This window comes from Typopeltis vanoorti, chromosome 20 (genome assembly GCF_054136105.1).
Source record: "Typopeltis vanoorti isolate ZY-2024b chromosome 20, IOZ_Tvanoo_1.0, whole genome shotgun sequence".
NCBI classification, from domain to species: Eukaryota; Metazoa; Arthropoda; class Arachnida; order Uropygi; family Thelyphonidae; genus Typopeltis; species Typopeltis vanoorti.
The window spans coordinates 32,574,534-32,600,373 of NC_143568.1; the positions used below are offsets into that span (position 1 = coordinate 32,574,534).

Sequence of the window (25,840 nt, forward strand, 5' to 3'; positions counted from 1 at the left end):
GAATATTTTGCAACCTTATTGATATTTAATTTCTATATTCTTGCGAAAGTCCTTCCATGACTTTTGTTTAGCTAGTTTTACACAGTGTTTAGCATGCTTGCATTTGTCTCTGTATTCTCTAAGAGCACAAGCTGACTTATGTGCCAGGAACTTTTGATGTGCTTTCTTCTTTTCCTTCACTTCCTCTTTAACTATCTTTTTTTCTCGTTTTCATGTCACCTTTATCATCTCTAACTCCTTTTACAACACTCTTTCCTCCATTTCTAAGCTTCTTCAACAACCTCCAGAATATCTCTGGGTTTTTTAATTTTCCTAAATCAAACCTTTTTTGTTGATATTGCTTAAGTATAGCTTTCAGTATAATTTTTAACGCTGCCACCAGTAGATTATGATCAGAAGTTATATCTGCACTAGGATGGGTTTTTGTACTTGTTATAGAACTTCGAAATCATTGATTAATTAGCAAGTAATCCATTTGGTTTCTGACTATATTCCCATTATTATCCTGTGGTGATTGCCAAGTATATAACTTTTGGGATGGTAGCTTAAACCATGTGTTTGTGATTATTAGCTCCTCTTCTTCTTGGCAGAATTGAATAAGACAGACTCCTCTCTCATTTCGTGTTACCAGTTCTTGTTTGCCAACTACATCTCCACTTCTACCTTCCCCAACTTTAGCATTGAAATCACCCATGACGATGTTAATATCATGTTTTTCTCTGTTTTTCATTAGTTCTTTTAATTGATCATAAAATTCTTCAATCTTGGTATCACTCTTGTGAGCAGTAGGGGCATTGACCTGTATAAGATTAACATCTAGTGGTTGACCTTTCCATTTTAATAACATCATCCTATCTGAGTAGGGGATGAAGCTCAACAGTGTCTTATTGACATCTTTGTTTAATATTATTCTAACTCCATTTTGGTGGCTGTTTTCACTACTTCCAGAGTGATACATTGTCATGTCATTAATTTGAGTTTTGCCTGATCCTGGCCACCTAACTTCACTCATTCCTAAAATCCCTATTTCAAGTCTTTTCATTTCCTGGATAGCATTTCTTAGCTTACCTGCTTCAAACAGGGTTCTGACATTCCAATTTCCTAGTTTTAATGAACATTTTGAGACCACAGATTCTTCACACCCCCTGTCCCATTTAAGGGATGCTTGGAACTCAGGGCATGTAGATTTGCTTGACATGGTGGTTAGTCTGGAGAGAGAACAGAGCAGTAGTTTCTTCATTTACTTTCTGCTCTGCAGTATTACAGACGTACACAATAAACTGTATCGCAATCTGCAATTTTCTAATCACAAGCTTTACAGTCATCATGAGACTTCAACCTTGTGTCAGTAATGACAAAGCTGCTTCCCTTTGTCAGAGGATTGAATCCTAACTATATATAAATCCTAAAAAAGTGTGGACAGACTTATGTGTTTGTTGTATACTGTTAAAAAATTAAACAACATGTTAGAACACAGAATAATAAGTAAATAATTATTTATTAACTTATTGCTGATATTTCGCTGGTGTTATAACCAGCATCTTCAGAGCACAAAAACACAATTTGTCACAAGTCACAAAGCTCAACGTATTTATAAACGAGCGAGTGTAGCGTTATTATGAGAACAGATTAACACCACTCGTCTGGAATTAGCAAAATCAAATTCAACCATCAACACACTAAGTGAATCACTATATAATATTCTGAATATGGAACTATGGGAGATCCTAAATAATATCACCGACACAACGGCTAAAAAAGAATTCAACATAGTCAAAAACCTGCACCAAAATAACAATGACTGCAATTACAACAAGATCTCCTCGTCGTGAACTTATCATCGCTCACCTTAAGCAAAGAAGTCACTAATGCTTTAAGTCGAGGGCACAATTTTGCCGTGACTCCCAAACAAGTTCCAAAAGCCGAAATAATGGCATCCATCGAACGGGGAATATATGTCCTGCCTCCAACAACATACGTTTAGATGTGGCCAACATCCTAATCAAGTCTAAGCCTCCCAAAAATAATATCCCACATAAGGAAATCATTGCTGTAAAAGAGCTACAGAATAATAGCCAGATTATCATAACAAAAGCAGACAAAGGGAATGCAACCATGGTGATGGACACAACAGAATATAAGCTTTGATATCACCTCACTATTCACAAATGTACCACTAATAGAAACTCTCAATCTACTGAAGTCACACTTCCCCCTGATATATGTGAACCATTCAAATTCACAATACATGCAGGATTTTCCCTTTCCATGTGATTCACAATCACACGGAAAGGGAAAATATACAAACAAATAGATAGGACAGCCATGGGCTTCCCCCCCCCCAGCCAACTTTTACATAGAACACCTGGAAAAACTAGCAATCAATACAGCCACTCTTAAAATAGCAAGCACATTGTCAACATAGCATAGCCAAAGTGTTGGTTTGAGAGTGGCTGTATTGATTGCTAGTTTTTCCAGGTGTTCTATGTAAAAGTTGGCTGAGAATTCCAGGTATTCTATGTAAAAGTTGGCTAAGAATGTTTCCAATTTCCAATGTCTCTGGGCCACATGGCCCAGAGACACTGGAAACATTCTTAGCACATTTAAATAGCCAACATCCAAAAATCCACTTTACAATGGAACTGGAAGCTAATAACTGTCTGCCCTTCCTGGATACACTTATCACACGTCTTCCAGATGGTTCCTTATCATTTTCAGTTTTTAGAAAACCCACAGACACACAGGGAGATATTTACACAATCACACCATCACCCTTCTCAACAATATGGCATTTTAAAAACGCTAACCCACAGAGCGAGAGCAATCTGTTCCAATGACAATGCTCTTGCTGCTGAACTGGCTCACTTACGCCACACCTTCTTGGCCAATGGCTACAATCCCCATAAGATAAATAAACAAAATACTAAACGCTCCTAAGAAATCCCTCCCACTATCCACCACAGAGAACTTACAACAAAACAGTCACCATCCCAAACATTAAAGGCACATCCGAAAAAATTTCTAGAATTCTTAATAAACATGAACTATGCACCACATTCGGACCGTGTGGCAAATGAGCAGCCCTTATCTGCTCACCCAAGGACAGCATTCCCCCTTTATCACATCCAGGAGTCTACGAAGTAACCTGCTCATGTAATCAAGCCTACTACGGTCAAACAGGAAGAACTGTGAACATCTGCATCAACGAACACAAAAGATACATCTGGCATTATCACTATAGCAAGTCGGGCCTAGCAGACCATGCTCTGGATACCCTTGCACACAGGATCAACTGGAAGAACACAAAAGTACTGCACAGAAGCTCTTACAAGTCGGAGAGATTATTCTTAGAGGCAACAGAAGCCCTGAAACACACTCCAAATCTCAACAAATATGGTTGTATAAATTTGCCTAAAATCTGGGAGACAGTCATCTTAAGAAAAAACTAGTACTGGTTTTTTTCTCTGTTTAGAACTCTGACTCTAGTCTTATGTGATAGCCGCATATATATTTTTTATTATTATTATTATTATTATTTTTTTTTTTTTTAAATAGAGGGTGCCAAAGTCAGGACTCTAGTCTTTGTGTTGCTGCTACAATTTTGTTTAACCAGCCCGTTGTTTACACCATGTTGTTATAGTCTCGTGTGTTGTGACAAACTGTGTTTTTGTGCTCTGAACATGCTGGTTATAACACCAGCGAAATATCAGCAATAAGTTAATAAATAATTATTTACTTATTATTCTGTGTTCTAATATATACCGTTAAAAAATTAAACAACATATAAATCCTAAATCTTCTCATACTTGGAATACTGCTCACATGTTTGGGGTGGTGCACCTAAAACTTCCCTTAAAATCCTTGATACTGTCCAGTGGCAAGCCGAATAATGATCCCTCTCTCGCAGATTCTTCTGTCTCACAGATGCAGTGTTTTAGCACTATGTATATGTGTATTCTACTGGCACTTGCATGGTCACTGCTCCAGTGAATTGACAACTATCATAAGGAATGATAGTTGCACCTATTAATACAAGAACACAGCTGCCCAGCATCCGTTTACTATGCAACAGCAAACACACTGAACCTGCTTCTCCTCTTCGTCATTTATTCTGTACTTTGGAACAGCCTTTCTTCCTCAGTCCTCATCTGCACCTCACACATGCGCACACACACATGAATATACACACCGCACTGATGTGCTTATAGGTCTCTTGACTTCTCGTGTATGGGATCAATAAAAATCATAATATATCATATCATATCAGTGAGTTTCCAGCTTGGAATATTTTATTTTGATCTTCTTTGGCTGAAATTATCTCTGCTTTATTATACAAATTCATTTGCAGTCTCTGTTGCTCTCCTAATGATACTAATTCTGAGCTTTAAATGTTGATTTTCTACAGACCAAAATTCCTAATAGTGAAGGCACCTTTACTGGATGTTAACGAACAACTCTGAATTTTCTTTTCTAACTGTACTATCTGTATTATAGGAATCCCAATTAATGTATAGAAACATTTTCCATTTCACTCCGAATTCTCACCTCTTATTTAAGCCTTGGTTTTTCAAGAAGTGTGCAAGGCTGTAGAAGAGAAGAATCAAGAATACCTGATTCTCTGTTATCTATATTTTAGACTTTTTTGTTTTATACTAAAATCTTGAAATAGTAGCAAATAATCAGCATATCACTCTGAAGCATTGATATACTGATTTAGAAAGGACCAAAAGAAAGAAATTTGCGTCATGGTATTCACACTTTCTGTCCCCTTGCCAAATTGTTACTATAACTTTTGTTGAACCTTAGTTCTGTCTTTTTCATTAAGATGGTTCATCATCACCCAACAAAAAAGCCAATCTCCACTTTTTTCTTTTTTTTTTTCCAGTTTGTCCATTGGTGATTTTTAGTAAATGTCCTACTTACAGACACACACCCTTCAATTTCCCCTTGGAATTTTTACTAGAGAGAGACAGAGAGATCAGAAGAAGCTTCTCCAAACTAGATACAAAATAATCTTGTCTCCATGGCATTTCTCTGTACGTTCTGCAGGTCCAAATTGGCTCCTGTCACATTTCTATTCTTTCCTATTTCACTCGTATTTATAACATATCTTGGAATCCAACCCATTCGAAAGAAAGGCAACAAATCTTTGGCATCAAAGTACAGACCAGTGTTTCTCACTTCAATTCCTTTTAAAGTAATGTATAAAACCATTTACACCGAACTTCTGCACTATCTAGAAATGTCAAACTAATAAATGATTGCCAGTGAGGTTTCCATCAACAATGGACACCTTCCCTTAAACAAATACTATAAAAAGCTTAGAAAATATCATGTGGTTATTCTTGGTACCTCTAAAGCATTTGACCAAAATTTAGCACAAGAGCTTATTCCCATTATATTGGTGTGTCTTCTGCAAATGGATTACAAGCACTCTAAATTCTTACACATTACATATGATGCCAGATTAATATCTACTGTCTTCTTTCTATGTATCAATAACTTTCTCCACCACTTGACTGCAATTGTTAAGTATACAGTAAGTTTTACAACTTTTTCTGGGTTTGAGTTAAAAAAAAAAAAACAATCTCTGAAAAACAATGGCCAGAAAATTACTAATTTACATTTTTTGCAAGTATTTCTGAAAGAGCATGTAACAACACTTTTTCTTTCCCTGTATTTTTCGTGTGACCATTTCAGGAAATATTTTTTTTAAATCTAAAGATGACAATGTTTTAATTGAAAACTTACTGTGTTAAATTTGGACCAATGTTGGATGGATTAACACTGACTCCAGGAGGTGGCTCCTTTTGTATTGCCATCAACTCCTTTTGCAGCCGCTTCTAAAACAATATTCAACAGATCAAATTAATTTTTAAACAATAAAATAAAAATATATCATTTAACATGACTTAAATTTTTAACAGAGATATCAGCAATCCTAATATATGACTATACTTCCAGAATAGAGACCACAATATTTACTAATGAGGACTAGCATTATTAAAGGGAGTTTATTTTCACTTGGTTAGACTATAATAAGTTTAGTTTAATTCTTTATCCAAGTGAGAGCAAACAAAGTTTGCACCTGAAAGTATCTTCAGGACTGAGCAAAGGTGATGCAACTCGTGGCAAAGGTGGAGAAAGCTATCATCACTCCTATCTCAGTATCTCCCATAATGCAAAGCACATCTCCTTGCAGATATGTGTAATACTATGCATTAAGGCAAGGGCCACTACTCATACCGGTTTCGACCTTTATTGAGGTCTCGTCAGTGGGAGCCAGGCCCAGGAGTGGAGACACCAAGCCAGAAGCAATGAGAGGTCATCCCCACCTATAGGATTTGCCAAAAAGGTGTACAACCTTATTATTAAATTACTCCGGATTCAGAGAAAGACGTTAGGAGTTTATTTTTCACTGGGTTAGACTATAATAAGTTTAGTTTAATCCTTTATCCAAGTGTGAGTAACCAAAGTTTGCGCATGAAAGTATCTTCAGGACTGAGCTAAGGTGGTGCAACACCAAGGAAATGTGCTTTGCATTATGGGAGATACTGAAATAGGAGTGATGATAGCTTTCTCCACCTTTGCCACAAGTTGCCTTGGTGTTGCACCACTTTAGCTCAGTCCTGAAGATACTTTCAGGTGCAAACTTTGTTTGCACAAACTTGGATAAAGGATTAAACTAAACTTATTATAGCTTTGTTAAAATATAATAAAATCCAATAAACATCATCAAGGGAATATCTGAGACTTATTTGTGCCTATGGTCCTGCAGAAGGTTCTACAAACAGAAGAAATCGAGAAATTTTTCATGGCATTAGAGAAGGCAACTGGCACAATGAAAAGGAAAAGTTGGTCCTTGTTAGAGATCTAAACAGCAGAGTAGGAAATTATTATTAATATTACGGGCAGCTCCAAGGAGTCCTTAGACTCATTGAGGGAGGCCCAACATCATGACAAGAACAACTATTCAAAATTCACACAGTATCTATCATACTTCACCTTGAACTCATTTACAGTCATGGCACCCACAACAGACTCTGGAGCTTATTCCACTCATTTACCACTCTCCAAGTAAAAACCTAGCTCTAACACCTTTGCTAACCACACTCTTACCAAGCTTCAATGGATGGCCCCTAGTCCTCCCACTACCAGTCTTATTCTCAAAAATATCTTCTAAATTAATCTTATAGAAACCCTTCAGTAATTTCAATGTCTCAATCACATCACCTCTTTTCTGCCTATCAACCAATTTCTGCAGCCCACAAATCTTCAACCTGTTCTCATAAGGTTCATTCCATAGTCCTGCTATTATCTTCGTCAATTATCTCTGGATTCTCTCCACCTCCTCCCCATCGAGAAGAAACCCTGGCACCCATATCTGGGCACAGTAATCTAGATGGGGTCTTATCAAGGCTCGATACAGAGGAACAATAACCTGTTTGTCTCTGCTCGTTAAAGTATTTTTCAGCAACCAAGTGATTTGATGAGCTGATTTTGCCACTTTTGCGATGTGTCCCCTAAACTTCAACTCCCTATCCACCAACACTCCCAAATCCCTGGCCTCGTCAATCTCCTGGAGTAGAGTTCCACCAATGTGATATACTGTTGCTAATCTTTTCACTCCAAAATGCATAACCTTACATTTTATCACATTAAATTGACATCCATTCTCCTTAGCCAAGAACTCCAAACTATCCAAATCATCCTGCAAAATTTTGACATCCTGAGCATTCACTATTGCTCTACCTAACTTTGCATCATCCGCAAACAGATGCACAGTTCCTCTCAGATCCTTTCCTATATCGTTAATGAACAAATTAAACAGTAGTGGTCCAAGAACAGAACCTTTTGGCACACTGCTAGTCACAGCCCGTCTTTTGGATGAATAAACCACTCTCTGATATCTCTCCATCAACCACTCTCCTATCCATCTCACCAACCCTATATCCATTCTCATATGCTGCAGTTTACTGATTAGAATTCCATGTGGGATCCCATCAAAGGCTTTAGCAAGGTCCAGTAGAATCACTGCCCATTACCCTTATCCAGTTCAGCCATCACTGTGTTATAGAACATGAATAAGTTACTGAGGCATGACCTACCCTTCACAAAACCATGCTGTCCCCTGTACAGTAACCCATTTTCATCTATCCAATCTTGTATTTTCCTCTTGACTATTTTCTTCAAGACCTTGACAACAATTCCTGGTATGCTGATCGGCTGGTAATTTTCAACAGCAGTCTTGGAACCTCCTTTATGCAGTGGAACTATTTTCCCCTCTTTCCACCCCCTTGGGATTAACCCAGACCTGAGACTCAAATTAAACAAAATGATCAAAGGCACTGACAATTCTTTAGCCGCTTCTCATACGGCACGAGCTGGTATACCATCCAATCCCGCAGATGAATTGACATTGTGGTTTTGTAATAGACTATTCACCTCCAATTCATTCACCACAATTCCCGTATAAGCGTTGGTTCTTCCATTTCTGCAATGTCACCACCTGGATGATATACTCTTGCAAAGTGCTCGCTCAGTAATTCTACTATATCAACTGATTCGGTTACCTTCCTACCATCGGCATTCTTTAAAATCATTCTGCCATACACATTTTTTCTTTTACTTGCAACATAGTGAAAAAACTTTGGGATTCTCTTTAGCCTGCATTATTACTATGTTATTACTGAATTATTACTAGAAACACAGAAATATTTTGGGAAAATTTGGAAAAAAGAGCAAAACTAATAATAATGGTAAGTACCTGCAATTTTCTGTTCAAGAGACATGGCTAGTTATTGCTAACACTGTGTTCCAACATAAAAAAATCTACACAAATTCACATGGAGAGAAGATGCAAGAAATGAGACTTCTCACTGACTTTGTTATTGTCAATAGCGATGTTTTCCCACTGGTTCAGGACAAGAACATATAGAGGATTTTAAATTCAAAGTGATCCCTATTTAGTGTTGAGCAATCATCATCTTTTGAAGATTTTGAAGTTATTAGCCATTTCATGACCAAAATAAAGAAAGAAAGAAAGGAAAACAGCTTGTTCTGCTAGTAATAAGTATATTTAAGAAACATTTTTGTACTCAATGTTCATATTGAATTGCATATCAAAATAAAGAGTGCATAAGAAATTTCCTAAAGGAATAGAAGGTTACCAGCTTTTAGAGGTGAACTGTAGACTTAAACATATACCATATTTACTCAAATATAACTTGCCCTTGCGTATAACTCGCACCCCTGATTTTACTTTACGAAAAAATAAATTAAAAAATTTCGCATATACCTCACACACAAAAAAAAAGTTTAAACACATTCATGTCAGGGCGATAATAACTCGCTCCCCCACAGTAAACAACATGCCTTCCCCTACAGCCACTATACTGCAGAAGCAAGTAGTTTTATTGTATCAATGAATAAGGTACAGAAACATTTACAATCTGTGTAATATATTTCTCAACAAATAGTGCAATTAGAGATAACTGGGATAAAAACAGCACTAACTAATGAATTACATGTCCCCTCTCACAGAAACTATGCCATATAGACTCAAGTAAAACCATATGTTGCACTGGCAAACACAGTATCTAACTAAAAACTATTGTCCAATGTTATCAAGACTTCACAAAAGCAGAAGTGGCATGCAAACAACCAGCAGTAAAGTTTCAACCGGGGTGTTGAAACTTTGTATAAGTTAGCCCGGTAATGAGAAGTTCCGTCGGAACAATAAACAGGCAAAACACCACCCTGTCCTGAACAGCGTTAAAACTAAGAAATATATAGTGAATGTTGTTATGGCAGTTTCAGATATTATGGAATTTGGTCGATGAGAATTAGCATTTCAATTCAACAAATGTCGGCTTGCCTCTGTCGTTTGGTAGTGCAATCTTTTGTTAATACTGCACCAATCATATGCATGTCTTCATAAGCTGCTCTATCTCTACTCCCCTACCATTGCTGTGTTTCACACTCTGCTTTCAGTTCTCATTAGTCATTCATGAAGGATTGTTCATTACGTTTCCCAAGTCTTGTAAATTACTGGTAATTTTTGCTTGAAATAATGGGAAAGATGATGATGCTATTTGGGTAGATGACTTTGATGGCGAACACAAGGAAACTGCTCCCGAGGCCAGAAGTAGCGATAGGGAATAGGAGATTCTTGGTAAGTCATACCCATTTTCAGTTTTTTCCTGAAAACTTCAGTTTCCAAAAATCCCCGCACATATCTCACACCACGATTTTTTAGCTTTAATTTTGGGAAAAAAAGTGCGAGTCATATTTGAGTAAAGACGGTAAACATTATTCAAGAAAACATGAAAGAGAAGACAACCAAATCTTGGAGATTCAGTGGCAACCCCAAAAAACATCGACTAATTTAGCCAGAGAGGCATCTAGAGGGATTATTAGGACAGAAAAATCAGAACCCTATGGTAGACTCAGGAAGTTAAAGTGGCAGTGGAGAGAAGAAGAAAGCATATCGAAAGCTCTTGAGAAGTCATCATGTGATTTTAGAGAATACAGAGCAAAATGTCCTGAACATGTAAAACTAACTAAACAAAAGTTATTATAAAACTATGGTAAGTACATGGAAAGAAAATATCGAAATATCAGGAAGATGGCAAAATATTCTCAAGGCTATTGAAAAAGCTTCGAAATGGAGGATAGTACTGTAAAAGGGATCAGAGATGATAAAGGTGATGACATGAAAACTGAAGATAAAGATATTCTAGATGTTTAGAGTAATTACTTTGAAAGACGGCTAAATGAAACATGCAGTGGCAGCATGATAGTAGAAAATAACAGAAATGCCATCAGAAGTACATAATACTCAAAGTGAATCTTCTTTTTTTTCAGCCATTTTCTGTCCACTGCTGGACGAAGACCTCCTCCAGTTCTTTCCACCTTCCTCTGTTCTTGGCAATGGTTGACCAATTTTCCTCAACAAAATTTGACAATTCATCACTCCACCTTCTTTTAGGACATCCTTGGCCTCGTTTCCCTTCTTTTGGAATCCAGTTTTCGTTAGTATGGTGGTTCATCACTCATCTTCTCTTCTCTTCTGGATAAATGTCCAGCCCATTTCCATTTTAGCTGCTTATGATGAAGAATAATGTCAGTGATGTTTATCTGGCTTCTTATCCAGGTATTTCTTTGAGTTGTTGCTAGTTAATTTGGCAGTGCTTTTTGTTAGCGACCAAGTTTCACAACCATATGTGATGACTGGAAGTATACACTGGTTAAATGTCTTCCGTTTTGAACAGAGTGGCCATCATTGTTTTGAAAAATGTTTTTCAATTTTCTGAATGCACTCCAGGCAAGTTGAACTCTCCTGTTTATTTTCTTTTGGAGTCCACAGTTTAGATCAATGAGATGACCTAAGTATGTATATGAAGAGACTCTTTCCAAGAAATTGTTTTCTATTATTATGTTTTTTGGTGTTACAAAATGATTAAACATGATTTTAGTTTTTTTCTCTGTTTATTTTTAGACCAACTTTTCTGCTTTTATGATATACATCTTCTATCATTATATTAAGGTCTTCTGAAGTGTTTGCAAAAATTATGATTCATCTGCATATCTTAGGTATGTTAAGTTTCTGTTATTAATTTTTATACCAAGGTTTGTCCAGTTTATATTATAAAAGATTTCTTGAAGGACTGCTGTAAAGATATTGGGTGATAGAAAGTCTCCTTGTCGGACACCTTTTTCAACTGATATTGCATTTATTGCTACTTGTGTGAAGTTGGATTGTTGCTGTTGCAGTGTTGTATATTTCCTGGAGGAGGAGGTCCATATATTCTCCAGGAACTCCCTGATTCTGGAGTGCTTTGATTATTGCATTAGTTTTGATGGAATCAAATGCTTTTTCATAATCAATAAAGGCTAAGCAGAGAGGCAATTGGTTTTCTTCTGCTTTTTCTATTTGTTTTACTGCATGAATATGATCAATCGTAAACGATTCTGTAAAGCCTTTATGAAATCCTGCTTGTTCTACTGGTTGATTTGAGTCTAGAAGAGGGGTTTATGTTTGAGAGAATACTAATTGGTCTATAGTTATTTACTTCTTCTTTGTCCTCTCCCCCCCCTTTTTTTTAAATAACAGTATCAGAGTAGCATTTTTCCAGTTTTCTGGTATCTTCCCCTCTTCTAGGCATAGATTTAGTAAGTTTGTGACATGGTGAATTATATTGTTTCTCCCCATTTAATTAATTCTAAGTGAATTGGGTCTTCACCAGGACATTCTCCATTTTTCATTTGTTTTATTGCTTGTTTTATTTCATTTGAAGTGAATGGGGGGGATGAATTCTATATGCGATGGAGAAGGGTTAATTTATATTTGATTTATCTATTGAAGGATCACTATAGAGTTCTTTATAAAATTCTTCTAGCCTGCTTAGGATTTGTTCCTGGTTCATTATTATAATTCCATTCTTATCTTTTATTGCAGTTATTTGACTTTTGCCAACTGATAAATGTTTTCTTAGTATTTTCATATTTTTATTGTTTTCAATTTTTTTTTTTTTTTTTTTAGTGTTATAAGATCTTATTTCATTTCTCATCTTTTTCCTTATTGTTTTGCACAGTTCTGCATATCTATTTTAGAAATTACGTTTTTGTCTTGTTTCATATTTCGTCTCTTTTTTAGTAGTTGTAAAGTTTCTTCTGAAAGTTTATGGTCTTTTTGTTGTTTGTTTCTTTTGGATTCATTGGATGCCGAGGATATTACTTCCGTTAGGTTTTTGCTTATTTTATTTATGTCTTCTTCAAATACATTTATTAAGTCTAGTTTTTGAGTGAGTTTTTCTTTGTAATTCTTCTTCTTGTTTTCAAGAGGTTCTAAGTCAAAACTTCTTGATTTTTGTAGCCATTTTATTCTTTCCAATTTGGGGTTTATTTTAATTTTGGCTCTCACCAGTCAGTGGTCGCTTCCTGTTTTTACTTGATTTAGTACTGAGGTATCTTGAACTATTTCTTTATTATTACACAGTTATAATCTATTTCATTTTTTATTTCTCCATTTAGACTTCTCCATGTCCATTTTCTTTTGAGGGCTTTCTTAAAAAATGAATTCATAATATAAAGCTTGTTACTGACAGAGAATTCTGTAAGAGTCATTCCTAAGTTGCTGCTTGTACCATTTGTACCTATTGTGTCTATTTGGATTATGAGATGACCTACTTTGGCACCCATTACTATAGTAAAGTTTTGATTGCTATTTCTTTTTCTGTCTAGAGCAGTGGTCGCTAAAGTGGTCAATATAACATTGTTAGGGGTCGATTCATGCTCAGGGGTTGACACAAAAATATAAGGCATCATTTGTACGGGTAATATTTAATTTGTTAACTTGGATGACCTCCATCCTGAATGACAATGCAATTACGAGTGAATCGTAGGAACAGTGACATGAATAAGACCTGTAAGATGGAGCAAGGTCATAAAAATATTTACCGAGGCTAATCAAGTAGGCCAAAATGACATATTTATCAATAAATGGATGTCTGTGGTTCCCGCCTGGCTGGCGTGGCAGGAGCGAGATGGCAACATGTGCGCCGCTGCTCATTTACTTATACTTACACGTATTTGATCCCAGTCTCATTTTTGCCATAGACATACAAGTGAGCGTTAATGTTCTAAAATTCATCAACATACATATTATAATTCAATCGTTATTCATTCACAAACTAAACTTCTCTATGTTGAAGAATTGAGAAGGGCTGGTAGTAATACCAGTGATATTAATACCAGTAGTTTATTAATACCAGCATATTAATATCACTAGTAATACCAGTGATATTACTAGTGATAGTAATGGTAGTAGTAATAGTAATATAATAATATATACTATATTATACATACAATAAACACTGTAACTATAAAATAAACAATCTAAAAACTCACATAAGCATCTTTTTCGCTTGTCCTATTATAATTACGTAATAGTAAAATATAGGGGGTCGATAAAACATCAAGAAACTCTTGAAGGGGTCGACGGTCAAAGAAGTTTGGCGACCCCTGGTCTAGAGTGTACTGCAGTGAGTCATGAAATGCTTCTATTTCTTCATCAGTGTGGGATGAGGTGGAAGCATATATTTGGATGATCCTGATTTTAAGTTTGGAATTTATTTTTAAGTGTGATTTCTATTATTCTTTCATCTGAATAATTAAATTCTTTTATAAGGTGTGCAGTTGTTTTTTTAATCAGAAATCCAACTCCATATTGTCCTTTAGTTTTCCCATAATAGTATAAGTAGTCTCCATTTTTTAGTTTTATTAAATGTTCATCTTGTCTATGAACTTCACTTAAACCTATGATGTCCCATTTAATGTTTTAGTTCTTGCTGTAAGATGGTAAGGTCTTCCTCTTCTTTAAGTGTTCGACAATTAAAACGTTCCTATATAGAGGAAAAGAGGATTGTATTGATTACTGTTATATTTATGAATTCTTTGGGCTATTCCAGTATTGCTTATTATTTGGGAAAGCTTCCCCACTGCATGATGCAGTGGGGAAGCTTTCCCAAATAGATTTATAGTCAGAATGGTTTCGATCAGCGTAGTCATACAGTTCGGGAAATTTAATCACATCCAGTGTTTGCCCAATCTGGCCATAGGCTTTACGGCCTTTCTTTCTTCTTCTTGGCATTGTAGTGGAGGGGTTGTGGCCTAATCTCCCACGCTGGCCACATAACATCTTGGGGCCAGCTCTTTGCTCGGTATCAACTTTGCCATGGCTTATTACGACACTATGTTTCTCAGGGAGTCCACGTGGAGGCATGATACTGAGACTTCCTTGGTATGGCCCTCCAGACTACTTCACCAAAATATTGGCACTGCCATCTATATCAGTTCCATCGGGGTTTTTGACCGTGTTGTAGGTTGGCAGCCTACCACTGAAATCCATCCCCCAGGCCAACTGTGCTCAACATGCTACAAGCATGACTGATGGCTAATGGATAATGCCATGAAAAACCTGAAATATGGTAAGCCAGCTAGAATAGATGAAATTCAACAAGAAATCTCAAATATGGAGATGTAAAAGTTTTACAGTGATGCATTGCATAATTCAGAAGGATGGTCAGAGGGCGAATACTGGATGATTGGAATAAAGCTCTCCATCTCTATAAAAAAGGGAAATAAAACTGAATGTGAGAACTCTAGATGAATTTCTGTACTGAGAGTTCCTGGTAAGATGTATGCAAGTATACTTGAGAAATGGGTAAAAAAATATGGCGAAGGTTAACTTGGAGAAGAATAAGCTGAACTGAGGCCAAATAGAGATTGTTAGGATCAAATTTTCACTTCTGAAATGCACCTAATGTAGGGTAAGGCTATGGCATTCTTGTAATCTTTTTTTCTTTTAATGGCATTTTTATGGAGGATCTTGTGAACTTTTTTTTTTTTTTTAATTATTGTAGCCAAAAAAATTGTTACAAACGTTTGGCTAATAATTTCAAATTCTTGGTTCAGAGCCTGGAGACAAACAGTGGAGAAATAATAGAAATAAAAAAATATTTGTATATAAGTTTTGCAGATCTGGAAAAGGCATATGACATTATGCCAATAGAAGAGCTGTTTAAAACACTACAGTTATATGGCATGAATGGGACAATATATCAAACAATACGATATTTGAGTTATAAGTGAAGTTAAAACTGAAGGAGATACAAGAAGAAGGATCGATGCTAAATCAGGTGCGAGACAATGCTGTGCATTAGCCCACTGTTATTCATCATATATATATATATATATATGGATCACATATACATGATGAATAACAGTGGTATTAATTAATCTACATTAACAGTGGTAATGTTAATGTAGATTATGTTATTCTCCTAACTATAGCTAGTACAAGTCACTGGATTCCCCTCATCAAAATGAATAATTGCTATAATAAATTTGGTATGAAAACCTTTAATAAAAAGCAAAAATTAGGAAAGGAGGTAAGAATTTTGAAAACATCAACTGCATCTTGAATTAAGAACTCATAGAATAAGTAAAAGAATTCAGCTAGTTGCAATTTTTAGAAGATGACAAACTAAATTTTAAAATACAGAGCAGAATTAACAAAGCTAACATGGTAGGAAGTCAACTTATTAAATTTATATGAAATAAAAGAGAAATTAATCAAAAGACTAAACTAGTTATATACAACACAGTGTTCAAAACAATTTTAACTTATGGATCTGAGAGGAGAGCTGGGTTAGAAATAAAACATTTGGTCAAAGACTGGAGACCACACATACGAGTTCTAAGAATGCCTAAAAAAAGATACCCTACTTAGATTTCCTTTTTAACGTCGAACAAAACTTAGTCTTTTCTGTGAAGATACTAATAATCTCCAATTAGAAGTTTCATCCAAGCTACTACCATCTAACATCTCTTCGGCCAAAATGAAAGCTTTACATTCCCTAAGATGTAACAGTCATCTTATTATTACCAATGCAGACAAGGGAAAAGCTACAGTAGTCATGAGTTTGGAAAATTACAAAAAGAAATTTTCTCTTTTACTATCGAGATCATTTGATGTACCAGGAACTGGATCGTAACTACACCAACAGGCAACTTAAGAAATTAAACTCCCTTCTAGGTGAACTTATAAGTCTGGATGCAGACACCATAGAAAAGCTAAACACTTCTTTTGCAAGAACACCTAGGTTCTATGGTTTACCAAAGATCCAAAAGAAAGACATTCCACTCTGTCCAGTTGTTAGACTGCACAGATTCTCCTACTTATCACATAGCCAAATTTTTAGCGAACCTACAGAAATCTCATATTGGCAACTCCTTTATAAAAAATTCTTTGGATCTCCTATATAAATTGAAAAATACAGGGTGGCCATAAAATAACTTTCCTTCTTTGCAGGCATCTGTAGCTAAAACCAATAAACGGAATGAGACCAAATTTTATATCGAGACTTTTGAAGACACGAGGGTGATGATTTCAGCGAAAAAAAGATTTAGTACCAAAAGTAGCTGAAAGGGGAAATTTTGGTGCTGGCAGAGCTGAAAACAAGCAGATAATTCCATTAAAGGCAGATAAAATGGAATAATAACATTTTGACAGTGTAAGCGACAGCCACGTCACTCATTCCAGCTGGATATGTGGCACATTACAATGATAATAAGAATAATAATAATTAAATTAAAACAGCAAATTACGAAAGAGACAGAAATTAATGTAGTGATTGAACTCACATGAAATAATGTTTTATTCATCAGAATAAGGGTCCCCTGGACCATATACACGATTTTCAATGTGCTGACCTTTCTTGCGTACAACAAATTGGATCCGGTGTGCGACACACTCTACAGCTGAGCATAAGGAGTTGGATTGGATATTCATAACAGCCCGTTTTATGTTCTCTTCCATGCAAGATGGGAATGCCACCAACATACACAACAGATTTCAAATACCCTCACAGCCAAAAGTCACATGGAGTGATGTCTGGAGATCGAGGTGGTCATGCCATTGGCACAGTAAAATTTGCATAATCCTTTTTACCTGTGTTTACTGCAAATATTTGACAGCTTTCGGCTCCACCAGCGCCAAAATTTCCCCTATCAGCAACTTTTGGTAGTAAATATTTTTTTCACAGAAATCATCTCCCCATGCCTTCCAAAGTCTCAATATGAAATTTGGTCTCATTCCATTTATTAGTTTTAGCTACAGATGCCTCCAAAGTGGGAAAGCTATTTTATGGCCACCCTGTAGTTGCAAATAGTTTTCCATATAACCCATTGATCTTATGGTAAGCTTCATTATAACATCCCTATTTACCAATGTACCTTTTATGGAAACATTACAGCTACTTTCTGATTCATTTCCACAGGATATAGTGAAACTATTCAAGTTCATAACACACTGTGGATACTCTTTCATCTAAAGTATTCCGCAAGTTCTACAGTCAAGTGAAAGGGACTGCCATGGGAAGTCCACTCTCACCCTACTCTCGCCAACTTTTATTTAGAGCATCTAGAAGACATCCTTTTCTCTTTCATACACTCTCAACCTTTGTTTTGGGTTCGGGTATATTGATAACATTTTTGTTGTGTGGTCTCACAATAAAGAAACTTTACCAACAATTTAGCTGCCATTAATACTTTGCACCCACATATTAAATTCACCATGAAAAGTGAAAGAGATAGCAAATTATCTGTTCTAGCTTCTCAAAAGACAGGAATTATAAAATCTCTATTTTGCAGTGCTAACACTATTCGTTCGACTCCTCTTCAATGTGCGGATAATTTGAAGAACACTTAAATATCAAATGATATATGAAATTAAATCGCTTCTCAGAAAGGACTACACAACATCAGTTTATCTCCTACAAAGCTAACCTAAATAACAAGGAAACATTACGTCAAGTTCCCATCCCATACATTTCAGGCATTTCCGAACCAATTTCCAGAATTATGAAGAAATACAATTTAGTGACTAATTTTATACCTACCAATAAACTATCAACTTGTTTCCCCTCTTCAAAAGATAAACACTCACCGATGTCTTTCCCTGGTGTATATCAAGTTCCTTATGACTGCCATCTATCCTACTTCAGACAAACTGGATGCTCAACAGAATAGAAAATACAAGAAAATCAATCGTATATTTGCCACAGGAATCTGACAGACACAGATCACAACATTCTTTAGTATGAATGTACCTACTACATCATTGTCGATAGAGAGTTGATTCAATAAACCCAAGAATCAAATTTATATATATATATATATATATATATATATATATATATATATTTTTTTTTTGTGCATGTGTATGTGAAGTACAGGTGCAAATAATGAGGAAGATTTCATGGAGAAAGCCGTTCCACTGAACAGATGCAGTTTAAATGAAAAAGGAAAGCAAGCAGGCTCAGACATTTAAATTTGTACTATATATTGAGCACTGAGCAAAAATGTGTGGGATATGGAAAAAACAAAATTAACAGTAATTCGTGTTTCTTAATGTTTTGTGTCTTTGAAACAAAAATGATAGATTCGTAATTCTTAAAAAACTATCTTCTTTTTATAATATTAACTTTATGGTTATTTCTGGAATGGTGTTTGGTATATACTGTTAGTGTGCGAGGATTCAAACCGAAGACATTAATTCTTCTAAAACTTTATTCAATTTTAACTTTTACTAGCAGTGACATAAAGGTTTATGGACTACTTCTGTCAAAGATACTGATATTAAATATTTAAAGCTCAGACTTTATAAAATCTTTTCACTATAAGATTAAATAAATAAATAAATAGCCAGCAAAGGTTGGTCGATTGCTAGAGCCTCTGCTACTAATGGCTCAACAAAAAGTTAAGCAAGTGTGAGCGCGGTTAGTAGTTGGAAGGGGTTCAATCGTTCAATGCTGTTGGCACACTCTCCCTCGATGAGTCTTTTGGACTCCCTGGAGGTGTCTAATAATAATAAAAAATAAACGTTTCCCATTGTGAGAGAGCATGAGGAATAAAATATAGCTTACTTCGACTAAACAGCTTTATTTTCAGGCCTCTTACAGTCAAGTCACAAGTCATGTGGTTAAGTATTGTTAAGCGACTTAACAACATGACTCTGGTTAAGTCGCAAATTCTCAGTTTCAGTTAACGTTAATGTTTGACATGCCTTTCATTCAGAATTAATTTTCGTATTACCAATTTGGTAGCCTATTGACGAAAGCGTGCTTGAAACTCAAAAACGTAATCTAAGCCGGCAAAGATATGACAGATATATAATCTCAAAAAAAAAAAAAAAAAATATATATATATATATATATATTATATATGTAATAATAACAATAAGAGCCGTATATACTAATATATTATTTGCTACTTTTAAATCCTATTTACAACCGTTACATAATATTCAGCAAATTTCAAATGAATTGCAATCCAAAATATAGCATCCGCACAACAAACATAAAGATGAACGGCATTAATTATTTCTTTCATCAGTATTTCAAACCGGTTTCAGAGAATTACAAAGACTATTTCTGCTTCAATAAGCAAAAACAGTTCGGTGTCAAAGTAACTATTAAATTTCAGTTCTTTAAAAACCAATGAAATAAACTGAATACTACAACATAGTGAACATCCCCTCACCTGCATTGACGCCATCTTTATTGTTGTTCTGGAAACACATTAGCCATTAATTTTACGCTTTAGTTACCGCTCATCAAAATCATCAATACTCGTTCAGTGAAACCAATTATTATAAAATAACGTATTTCATTTTATATAAATATTTGTATTAAAGCGACGTCCATCACCGTTTTTGCATATGAAACTACGGCTAATCAATTAAATATGGTATATATAGGACTTTAATTTGTACAAAAAAAGTGGGGATGCGTTATTATGTGACACCTGTAAAGAGTCCAAGGACTCGCTGTGGCTATTGATAGACAAAGTTAAGTATGTATATATATATATATATATATATATATATATATATATATATATATATATATATATATATATATATATCCTCAACTTTGTCTATCAGTGTGTGTGTATGTATAATATATATATCCTTAACTTTGTCTATCAATAGCCACAGATAGACAGAGTTAAGGATATATATATTATACATACACACACACTGATAGACAAAGTTGAGGATATATATATATATATATATATATATATACATACTTAACTTTGTCTATCAATAGCCACAGATACATACATACATATATATATATATAAAACTTTTTTTGTTTTTTGTATGAGAACAAAAAAAAAAGAACATAATATTGTAGTACTCTTTCGATGAATGATCAAAAATCAAGAAAATCGAGGATTCTTGCGATCACCTTTAGTTCATCGTTGTTGTCATAGCAACCGCACATCTAAACTGCTGCGCATTCAACATGCGCTACGACTAACCCAATAGTTTAATAGTTGACACATTTCCGGTGCGTGCTGGTCCTACGGAAAGTTTATGTAGTTGTACAGAAAACGTGATTTTGAAATGTTTATGAGTGGATGATGTGTTTTAGTGGTATAGTTTGTTGGTTTCATTTAAACTAACCAGAAGTTTTTTTTTTTAAATAAAGTTTCTCCCCTGCATAATGAATATTAGTTTCGTGAGGTTGAATCCTTTAGGTCTAACTGTACTAGTCCTTATTGTTGTTTATCTGATATACACGTATAATTCATATCATAAAGATAATAACGTCATAAGTTTAAAACGCTTACTGGCTTTAAGTATTGATGTTGCAGAAAAAGGAGGTGCTCAAGTCCGTGAAGTCAGACTAGGTTCAGATATCCAAGAAAAAACTAAGGGCAAGACAAAAGAAGGTGTAAATGATCCTCTAACAAAAGGAGACGTACTCTCTCATCAAGTTATGGTTGATGGATTAAAGACAGTTCATCCGAATCTCAAGGTATATTTCTGTTACTTTACAATTAAGATAACTGTTATTACATGAATATAGGAAGAAAAGAGAAAGCGGTAAAACTTCAGTAAAAGCAGCACGCCGAGTTCTCCATGACAGCCCACCTCAACATTTTCTAATCATCCAGTAGTGACAATAGAGTATGGGCTTAGAATTTACGCCTGCATGTCATAATACCCGTTAATTAGGTATGTACAAATATAAAGGTGCGTGTGTGTCGAAAACTGCGATGGAATGCCATTTCGCAAAATACAGTGGGAATTCGATGTTCTGAATGAAAGCTCCGAGGGACCATACAAGGGCCATCTGGAGACTTGTTGCAGGGTAGCCAAAGAATCTTGGTTGGCTGGTCGCTGAGAAAATGTTATTATTATTATTATTATTATGTTACACCTCCAGGGAGTCCAAAGACTCATCGAGAGAGAGTGTACCAACAGCATCGAACGATTGAACTCCTTCCAACTACTAACTGCGCTCAAACTTGCTTAACTTTTTTCGTGAGCCATTAGTAGCAGAGACTCTACCAACCTTCGGTGGCAAAATGTAGTAAAACATATTGTGTATATTACATGTAGCAGGTTAGGAAGGAAAATGCAAAGCATATCTGGGATTTAAATAAACTGGATTTATTCATGCATATATTTACAAGGTATACAATGAGCATTATATAATACTACATAACAGGTGGATTCAGAGTTGTAGAGTAGGTGCCCTCCCTCGATGAGTGTTTAGACTCCCTGGAGGTGTCATGTATTAATAATAATAAAATGTCGCTTTCATGGTATTTCCATAGATTGGTTGTAAAAAGAAACCATTAGTGTCTTGTGAATTAGAGAGTAAAGAGAAACGGACTTATTAACATGGGTCTTGAATGTACAGTAGATTATAATGATTGGAAATACAAAGAAAAAAGGAAGATCATTTCAAAGAATAAAATAACTCAAGGATGAAGAAAATCTGGTTTGGTAATTTCAAAGTTGAACTACATATCACCAGATGATCCTTGTGTGCGTGTTTATAGGTTTTGAGGATAGTGAAAGATTATGGATATACTATTTATGTTGAACAGCACCTGTAGAAGTACTATGCACTTAAATTATATGGCACCTTGTAGGGTAAAGTTCAGGTTTTGAAGTATTACCATGGAAATTCTCCATAGTTCAGTCAGAAAGATGATGTAGCATCTACCTATTGGCTGGAAAATACACAAATCTGATTCTTGTTGATGACATAAAGAACATTTTAGAACTCACAAAATGCCCTTTTATTTCTGTGCATATGAAATGGCTTTTATTTTATCTGAAATCAGATACTTCTTGTAGTAGGCAGCTGTAAATTCTCCATCCCAGATATGCATTTTTTTTTATTCTGTAGATAGAAAAACCAAGAACAGAAGGTTATTTATGACATAATACCAAAACCAGTAACATCATAGAACAGGTCAAGACTCAGATTCTGTGTAATTGTAAAGGAAATCAGTTGGAACTTCTGAAGTATCATACAGCCTTCAGAAATTACAGAAAACTCAAAATATGCAATATACCCCCAGATCTATGAACTTGAAACCTCACCAACATAATTTCTATGCTAGATGGCTGGAATACAAATTATCAAAACATTGAGCCTAAATTCTTTCTCATATCATTGGGCACCTTTCTTACATTTCAAATACAACATTAAAAAATCTTATTTAGAAAAAATTCCAGTAGCATGGTGAGCTTTGACATAGTATTTCATTTTTAATAATATACTGTTTAATGATACATTTGATCTTATCTATATGCAGTTTCCACCTGATTTCATTACCTCCTTAAAATTCACTACTCTATTTACTTTATGGCAGGAGAAATATTCATACAAAACAGAGGATTAGTTCAGAATTCCTCCCACCTCACAAACTTTTATATAGAACACAAAAATAAATAAATAATGCCCTAAACACAAATGTTTATCATAATCACTCTGCACCCTGCCTACAGTTACTTCATATGTGTATATGAAGCAGGGGTGTGCCAGTAGTGTCTAGTGCCTGTGTGCAAAACTTTAGTTGGCACCCCTATCCCTCCCCCTTCCAATAAAAAAAATCACTTTAAAAAAACGTTTTTTTAAAGTATTTCCTCTTCTTTGGTGCCTGTGTACATCACACATATGGCCGGCACGCCCCTGATATGAAGGTTTTGTGAAGAATCTATCATGCCTTAGTAATTTACTTCCTTTTTATAATAGAGTAACAGCTGAGTTAACAGTTGGATAAAGGAAATGACTACATGATGATTCTGCTGGATTTTGCAAAAGCATTTGACAGAATACCACTTGGAATTCTGTTATGCAAATTAGAACAAATGGGGATGGATATAACACTGATTCTGTGGATAAGAGAGTGGCTGCTGGACAGATACCAAAAAGTGGTATATGGAGGGGCAGAACTAAAGGTAAAAACAGGTGACTAATGGTGTGCTGCAAGTTTCAGTGCTGGGACCACTACTATTTAATTTGTACATGAATGATATCCTGAAAGAAATGTTCAGTTGTTTGCTAAGCTAAAGATGCAAAATTAGGTAAAGTAATAGTTAATCAAGACAATTTAAATAGACTGTCAGTAGGGGTAAGAGATAATGGGTGTCAGTTTAATGTGCAGAAATATGAAGTTATGCATTTTGGAATAAATAGATTACAAGCAAGTACTGCATTGATAGAACTGTACTCCAGGAAATAGATGCAACTAGAGATTTAGAGGTGGTGGATAAACAGAGAGAGAAAGTTTAGAGGATATGTTGCTAAGGTAGCCCATAAGATTACTTAGCTATTGAAGTTGTTATTCCTCTTTATAAGACCTTAATACATTGATATCTGGATTACTTTGCTCAGGGGAAGGATCAGGATTGTGTGGATTGTAGAAGTTGGTTGATAGCAGAAAAAGAGGGGATATGATAGAAACTTCAGATCTCTATCTGCAATTACTCCAAGATCCCTCTCTTCTTCCACAGTAACTGTGTGGAGTGAGTATGAAGCTTCCCCATCTGTTGATCCTAAATTACAAAATTTTACATTTAGCCATATTAAACTGAAATCCCCATTCAGCCCATCTTATTCAAATCCTTTTAAATAGTCAAAACATCAGCACTATTACCAGTAACCCTCCCAAGCTTTACATCATCTGCAAACAGCTGAATATCTCCTTCATCCAGTGTCAGTATCATGAAAATTGATCAGTAATGGGTGCTGAGCACTGAAGTATTCCACTTCCCCCCCCCCCATATAAAAAATGTTTAAAGATTATCTAAAACCAAAATGATGACAAATTCAGATCAAATTGGACTAAAATTAACAGATGATAATTGAACTGAAATTGTGGAAGACTATATTTACCTTGGTCAGTTTAAGTGAGGTAGTAAATTGGTTAGTTTTAAGGAAAAGCAAGATAAAGAAATAAGTAGAAGAATCTTATATACAGACAGAAACACACAGATAAAAGTATTTGTGTGTACATTGCTATTCTGTATGTATTCTGTCTGAAAATGTTTCAGTTAGTAGAGATTGAAATACTGAAATAATATGTTTAATATTTATGGTCTGTTTTCAGTCCATTAAATTGCAAGATGAAGGTGTATACATTTAACTCAGTTTATTTATCATGTGTGTATATGATGATTAGTGCATGCCTCCACGATGAGTCTTTAACTTCATGGAGATAGCTGAAAAAATAATATTACATTATCTACCTTTCCTCTGACCACAGCAGGAAAGTAATATGCTGTTCTAATAATTGAAGGGTCAGATAAGCAAAGTACAGTTACATGGTGCTCCACCATAAGTCAGTTGACATATATGGGCCAGTTAATTGAAGTATTGTTGTTTTGAAAGATAGATAAACCATAGATTACTGTATTATTTATAACTCATCAATCTGTTAAATGGTAGATCCACCTTAATGAAGAACATATGAACTGCATCTGCAATAATCTATATGACAAGTCAGGTCTGGTACACCATGCTCTGGATATTCCTTTATGCAGGGTTAAATGGAAAAAGACAACTGTGCTACACAAAAGTCTAGAGGTCTGAGAAACCAGTTTTAGAATTGACATCTGCTATGATGACTCCTGTAACCTCAGTTAGCATGGCTGTATTAATTTGCCAAGTTCTGGGAGACAGTCTTAAGACTACAATAATGAATTAACTTCATTGTTGTCTGGCTCTTAGGGAACATTTTTTTAGAACTTTAGTTTCTTTTCAATTACAGTTTGAAAATTGTTTTCGTAACAGTCTAATTGTGTGTATGTCTTCACCACAGTTGTAATTTGTGCTGTGATGGTGCTGGTTAGAAAACCAGCAAAATATTAGCAAGTTCAATAAATTGATTGTTTCTTCTGAGATCCAAACTAAATATTTTACACACAAAACCGCTCATCTCACTGTCAATGAACTCGCAACTA

At 35.2% G+C, this 25,840-nt stretch overlaps 2 protein-coding genes across 3 annotated transcripts in view; one reads left to right on the forward strand and one right to left on the reverse strand.

Annotated features, from left to right (window-relative positions):
- The window catches only part of LOC150095348 (ubiquitin-conjugating enzyme E2 W), a 170,053-nt gene extending 149,180 nt beyond the window's left edge, over window positions 1-20,873 (reverse strand). For both annotated transcript variants that reach the window (XM_090410012.1, XM_090410011.1), the window contains exons 1-2: window positions 20,820-20,873; window positions 5,752-5,843 (exon numbers count right to left, since the gene is read on the reverse strand). In XM_090410012.1, coding sequence (XP_090266138.1) covers window positions 5,752-5,843; window positions 20,820-20,855 — 128 coding nt within the window. In that variant the 5' untranslated portion in view covers window positions 20,856-20,873. The remainder of the gene's footprint in view (window positions 1-5,751; window positions 5,844-20,819) is intronic.
- Window positions 20,874-20,929: 56 nt separating this feature from the next.
- The window catches only part of LOC150095349 (putative inositol monophosphatase 3), a 68,074-nt gene continuing 63,163 nt past the window's right edge, over window positions 20,930-25,840 (forward strand). The window contains exon 1 of the mRNA XM_090410343.1: window positions 20,930-21,392. Coding sequence (XP_090266469.1) covers window positions 21,078-21,392 — 315 coding nt within the window. The 5' untranslated portion in view covers window positions 20,930-21,077. The remainder of the gene's footprint in view (window positions 21,393-25,840) is intronic.